The sequence below is a fragment of the Nestor notabilis genome, unplaced genomic scaffold (assembly GCF_000696875.1).
Source record: "Nestor notabilis isolate BGI_N333 unplaced genomic scaffold, ASM69687v1 scaffold15699, whole genome shotgun sequence".
Taxonomy (NCBI): domain Eukaryota; kingdom Metazoa; phylum Chordata; class Aves; order Psittaciformes; family Psittacidae; genus Nestor; species Nestor notabilis.
The window spans coordinates 586-7,162 of NW_009944201.1; the positions used below are offsets into that span (position 1 = coordinate 586).

The window sequence follows — 6,577 nt, forward strand, 5'->3', positions numbered from 1 at the left end:
ATATTTCTAGCACAGCTTTATTTAGGCAGGTGCTGTTGCTGTCTTAGGATTCATGACTTTCTTACCAATAGATTATGTCAATACAGTGTCGTTCAAGTCAGCAAGGCTGTGAGTGTGCAGACGGGTAGATGCTTTTTGTGCTAAACATCTAGAATTAAATTATGCTATTTGTATGAAGGTCAACAGAGTGGCATTTCTGTCAGTGTTAAGATACAGACTGCATTTACCATAGGGTTGTTTGATAGGTTCATCACAAGTAACAGGAAGAAATTTATGCTTTGGCCAGAGCTAATATACAACACTGCAGTGCAGAGAGTGCATTTGGTTACCACAGACTTGCACCTAGAGCAAAATGGAGATATCCAGAAGTGGGTGAGCACGAATAAGATGCTACTTTGTTAATGACCTCAGCTGTATTTTTTTTTTTCTTTAGTTATGACATCTTAAGCATTCCATGAGACAGAAAAAAGTTGAGATGGTCTCATATGAGGGTCTCTATGAAACATTATTGACCAGAAAGTGTTCCTCTTAAAAACCAAATGAAAAAACAACAAACACACCACCCTGAAACCCATCACTAAACACAACTTTGTGTGGGTTTACATTATCATAACATTCAAACAGAAAAATGATGTTCTTGAGCTTGAGGTATGAGACTAGAACGTAAGATGTTTGGATATAGCTGCGGGCCCAACCACAGGTTTATTCCATGGTGGTGTCAGTTTTCTTGTTCTTCCCATGCATTTATTTTCTAATTTTACAGGGGATAAATGATCTGTCTTTGAGTCTTACTTTTCCTAGTTACTTGCTATAAATTCTTACGGACATGGGCTGTCATCAGTAAATATATGTAGTACATACAGTGTTTCAAATTTAGGAATAATGTGTTTAAAATTACATATGTTGGACAATCATTAGGTATTCACATACCTCAGAACTTAATGTGAAACTTTTACCTTTCTACCCAAGTTTGATTTTTTGATTATTTTGTGTTCCATTATCATTGCAGATGGTCAGACCAGGTTTGCTTTTGGAGCAGATCAGATGGTTTTAAAGGGAGTTGAGCATAATACATGAGTACAGGAACTCATGCTGAAAGCTGTTTGGCATATATTTAAAAGTATCTGAAACTTTTTCAGCAGTGCATACAGTTGCCTTAAGTGGTCATCTTGATGTGAACAGAATTATTTTGTCAGCTGGATGGACTCCACTTCTTTCAGACAACAGATAATATTTTATAGGAGAGCAGGAATTTCTCTCTCACACAAAATAGAGGTCTTGTTACCTTTCATTAGCTTTGGTTTAGCTCCTTGCAGCTTGCTGAAGCAAGCCAAAATACTGTATTTCCTTCTCTGAGATATTTTTTGTGTCTGTGGTTTTGTTGTTCCCCACCCCCAATGATTTGTTTTTGACACTGTAGTGGTTATTCAGCTGAACTCCTGAAAATTCCTATGGATTATTTCAATAACTGTGGAATCAGTGCTTTTTTTCTGGTGGTAGCCGTAGTTTTCTTGCTCAGTTCAGGTGGTTGTTAGTGTGGGACTTCAGACTATCCTCTTCTCTTGCCTGTTAAGCAGCTTAAGAATGTGTTTGTGGTTCTAATGTGCAAATTTTCAGGGTGGTGGCAGTATTTGTTTTGGGAAAGAAGCTTCAATACAACTGGTTCAGCGGGTTTTATCTTTTTTTTTTTATCATTCTTGTTTTCAGAAAATTGCTGAGACAAAATATTCAGAATTTATAAAAATATACTTGCTGTTTTTCAGATTAGAACTATGTGTGAAAGTAACCTACGATGGGAAAATAGACCCAATTTTGCTTTTTGATGATAAATAGGTAAAAAAAAGAAGGGATTTTTAGTTTTATTAAAGCAACACATTTAGTTAAAATATGAGGAGAACTAGGAGAGAGTTCCTTGTAAAATAACTGTCTTTCTAAGTGCATTTCATGTTAAAATGGGTAATTTTCACTTCAGTTCCCTAGTCCTCAAGAGAATTTGTCAACAATACACAGAACATGTTGGTATGTTTGAGGAAAAAAAGGCAGAAAACCATATTCAGATCTTTGTAAAGGCACACTGTATGCACACAAATGGGAGGGGAAGCACAAATGCTTGTTAGTGCTTTTTCATTTCAACTTTAGAGGAAAAAGGAATTGTCTGTGACATGGTTGCACTGAAATATGCTTGTCTTGGAGAAACACCCTTAAAATTCTAGATGGTGGAAAATGCCTGATAAAGAGATAAAAAATGTGTTTTAACATTTCGTAGCCATCAACCTCTAGATGTGATTGTATAGCTTTGTTATAGATTAACTTACTGAAATCATGCCACTTCTTTGCAGTTAATGTAGTTATACACAAAATATTTCTTCTTTCCTTTTAAGTTCCAAATCTCTGACGATGCAGAAGATGCAACTACCTGGGCATGAGATGCACACAGCTGAGCAATCCTTTGCTCCCCAGTCTGCCAGACATCAGTTTCAGGACAGAGGTCATGACAATTTGGATCAAGTTTGGTGTACCTGGCATCAAAGAAGAAGGGTAAAAGAATCTCGAATCAGGTGATAAACACAAAACATAATTTTCACTGAATGGAGCAGGGGGATCAAACCTGAAGAACTTCAGTTTAGTAGTTTAAGTGCAGGCTAAGGCAAAGGTTTTTGTTCACAGGCGTGCCAGACAGTTCTGAAGATGTCTTGTGGTAACCTGAGGACATGCATTGGCACAGTCAAATTTCATACATTTTTTACTTTCTAATGTAGAAAGATTAATGATTCAGTCTTGCCCTCCTCTTGTGTTTCTTCTTTTGTTTGTTGAAGGAATCTTGACAAAAGTGGGATGGCAATTGTTTAGAGATGAGAAGACTAACTGAACAAGTGGAGCTGATCTAGCAACTCAGACCTGCTGAAAGAGGGAGGCGCTGTACATGGCTGTGTGCTTTTATTACTTACCCTGATGTCTTTGGTGCTTATTGGGGCCCTCTGTGTGCCAATCAACTCTTAAATCCCTTTGGGAAAATAAAAAGGGGATGGGGAGGGGAAGGTGACAGCCTCACAGCCACAGAATAGTGAGTTGAACTGGTACAAGGAGAAGCTGGCTGAGAAGAGGGACTGCTGTGGGCGAGTAGGAAGAAGGAAGAGCTGCTGGTTTCAGGCATGGGTAATCGTTAGATTGGCTGCTCTGGAAACAAGTCTGATTCAGCTGCTTGAGTCAGGGAAACCGTGATGTTACTGCTTCTAAATCACAAAAAGGCTCCCCAGTTAATCAGCAGCCTGCTCAATAGTATCACTGGGTGTAAGTGGGCTGCTTGGAAGATGTTTCAGCAGCCTGGGTTTCCTGAAGAAGTATGTCCCAATGCAAGCCTTGTAATGATGCAGTTTTGCTTGGTGAATAGTCCTGTTAAAGGTACTAATTTCGTGGTGTAAATATTTCATATAGGCATTGATCTTTGAAAACCAGACCCTTGGTTTTATTACTGAAACTAGCATAAAAGTTCTTATTTCACTGCTGCCTGGGAATTAACAGAGTACAAAGGCAACTAACCTTTCCTTGCATTCCAGGTATCTAGCAAGCAAATTCTTCTATGTGTGGGCAAAAAAGACATTTGGACAAGTTCTTCCTTCCAAAGCCAGGTAGATAAAATTACAGAAGTTGAGTGGGGGCTTTTCTTCCCCCTTCCCCCTCTTTTTTGGTTTGGTTTTTTTTTTTTTTTTTTTTTTAATTTTTTATGGCTTAGTGCTGTACCATTGGGCTAAGAGAGTACTGGCTGCAAAGAAAATACCTGGATGGATGTGTTTAGAGATCACTTGAAGGTTTCCACTGAATACTCTTCTTCCTCCTGCTTTTTGATTGTTTTTAATAATCATGATTTAACTTTACTAACTAAATGTATAGGAATCGTGTTTGTCTTGATGTAGTTGAACTGTATGTGCATAAAAATGCTGGGGTAGGACTGTGATACCTGCTTTGACATGAATGATTTTTCAAAGTTCCAACTAGAGATCTTGCAATTCAGTTCATTTTAAGTGTTTGCACTATGTTCTTAATGCGTATCTGTATATGCTTGGTAACTGTCTGAAATACCTATGACAGATGATCTGTTTCTGGTTTTGGCTTCCTGTCTGCTACTGAAACCCAACGCTTGGATACTCTTTTCTTGTTTTGCTTTAATTTGCATGTTCATTCTTGTTTGACCACACCCTTGGAAACTGCAGCCGTTCCCAGTGGGAAGACCTGTATTTGTTACAGTCAGAATAAGATCAAGCCCTTAGTTACCCAATTTCATTGTACTGTATCTGACCGTATGTAGTCAGAACACACTGTACATATATGTCTCCCTTAGCTGTTAAATGGAAGTTGTCCTGTGAACCTCTAATCTGCTATCCCATGTACTGCATTTGCACTATTTTGGCTGTGTGTGAATTCAGGACAATGATTACTTCTTATTTATTTTTTAGAAGGATGAGTAAAAGTACATTTTGTGAAGTTCATCAAGGAACATAAGCAGTAATAAATTGTGTTTTTAGACTTCAGAGTCCCAAGTTCTCCCTAACTGCAATGTTCTGTTAATGCACCAAGTCCAAAAAATACAACGCATAGCTCATTTCTTTTTTCTTTCTTTTTTTTTTTTTCCCCCTTCCTTTTCTGCTTGAGTGTTTGGAATGACTTAGCAACTTGGCTTGGGGTAGGTAGCTCTGAACTGCAACTTGTGAGAGGATTCAGATGTGTTTCACTGAGGGATCTCTGGGTATTCTGGGCCTAATCCTGTTGCTACAGACATGACCAACTTCATTAAGCTGGTGGGGTAGTTGTGATCGAAGGTTGTGAGTCTGTCTGCTTTTTGTTTGTTAGCTTGTATGTTTTCATGGGTCCTTCTATTTTCCTGCTCTCTATCATAAAACAGAAGAATGTTTTTGAAAGTATTTGTACTCCTGTTGAGGAGAATTTCCAGTTCTTAGGCTGCTGCCCAGGTCATCTTGATCACAGGGAAAAATGTTTGATAAAATATTTTAAAATTAAAAAACTCCACAAATTGCTTGAAGTAGTAGATTATGACCATTATTTTTAGTTAGGTGATCAAAATCCTAATTCCTTCATGGAGACCCTCCTATATTTTAATTTTTAGTTGTTCATAAATCAGTTTAAATGTAGCATCACTTCTTACATGGTCAGCTGTGTGGTAATGAAATCTGGGTGTAGAAGCAGAGACTGCTCTACTAAGGTTCAAGAGTTTGAAAGTCATCTGTGACTCGTGAATCCATTTTGTGCGTGGCTTAGCAGCCATTGGAAGGAGAAGGTACATGAGCAGATGAACAGCTTTGTTTTTATTGGTGATGTGCAACTAGCTGAAGGAGTTCTTAAGCCTATTTAAGTGTTCTTTAAGAAGATTTTAAATTTAGGATTACTTAAGATCAGCTGTTTCTAAGAACATAAGGGAAATATCCAAGCGTTATAAAAGCTGAAGTAGCTTTTGTATTTATTTCTATACATAAAATATTTTGTGTTTAACAAAGAACAAAATCAGCAAGGAAAATACGTGTGTAATTATCAATTGTGCTGGTGGTCTGCGTAAAACACAGAACTGAGGATAAGAGATGCGAGTTATTCATAGGTCCAAAGTCAACTGGCACTCTGATACTTGGTGATCAGCAACATGTGTCTTTCCTTCCTTGACTTTTTGTGAAGTATTTATGGTCAGTAAGCTGATTGCTTCTTGTCATACTTCACAAAGTCTTGGAATAAAGTGTCACAGTAGGATAGTGGTATTTAAATGCAATTAGATACTGTTAGGCTAATCAGACAAGGCTGGAAAAAAGGTAGCATAATCTTCATTAAAACTGATTTGTGGTCAACCTGGAAGCCTGTATGAACTTTCATATGTCCAAATCTTTCAACTGTTTAGATGCTTATATGACCAGAAGATTCTTCAGAGAGCTTTTGGAGAGTGGAAGGAGTGGTGGACTGTTTGCAGAGACAGAAAGCTCAGCCTCAGAGCAGACAACCATCACAGGTTTGTGAAATGACTTCCTGTTATTGTGTGTATAAGAAATTTTCTTTAGGTTCTGAAGGAGTTACTAACACCAGTGAGCAAATTACATCAACAGTACCTCTAGGCCAGAAGCAATGTCTCCATTGCTTATCTTTGTTTTTCCTATCCAGTATATCTTTAGAGTGCAACAGAACTGGAAAGAATCCTACCCTAGGGCATTTAGTAGCTATTTCACTGAATGGCAGTTTTTCATTTCTCAGGCATTTACTCTGCAATTTGACGTTCAGGGCCTGGAGAGCCCATGTCAGCCAGCAACAAGGAAAGAGGAACAAATACTATGTTGCAGAGTCTCATGGTAGGTGAAGTAGCTTTATTTGGTGGCCTATTGAGATGGGAATTTCCAAGGGAAATATTTACCGAGAATCTCTGTCCCTTGTACATGTTTGCACATCACCTCCCTGCAATGATATCCCACCCCATGGAAATGTAATGCTTTTAGGTACAGATGGTTTGTCTGTCTAAAGCTGGCAGGGGGATTCTGTTTGATGTAGTACCGTGCAGCTAGCTAGTTAGTCAGGATCTGGGTGTCAG

The 6,577-nt window shown here is 38.3% G+C and overlaps 1 protein-coding gene across 1 annotated transcript in view; it reads left to right on the plus strand.

Annotated features, from left to right (window-relative positions):
* Window positions 1-352: 352 nt before the first annotated feature.
* The window catches only part of SFI1 (Sfi1 homolog, spindle assembly associated (yeast)), a 27,914-nt gene continuing 21,689 nt past the window's right edge, over window positions 353-6,577 (plus strand). Inside the window, exons 1-5 of the mRNA XM_010022325.1 lie at window positions 353-372; window positions 2,382-2,558; window positions 3,558-3,629; window positions 5,900-6,007; window positions 6,247-6,341. Coding sequence (XP_010020627.1) covers window positions 353-372; window positions 2,382-2,558; window positions 3,558-3,629; window positions 5,900-6,007; window positions 6,247-6,341 — 472 coding nt within the window. The remainder of the gene's footprint in view (window positions 373-2,381; window positions 2,559-3,557; window positions 3,630-5,899; window positions 6,008-6,246; window positions 6,342-6,577) is intronic.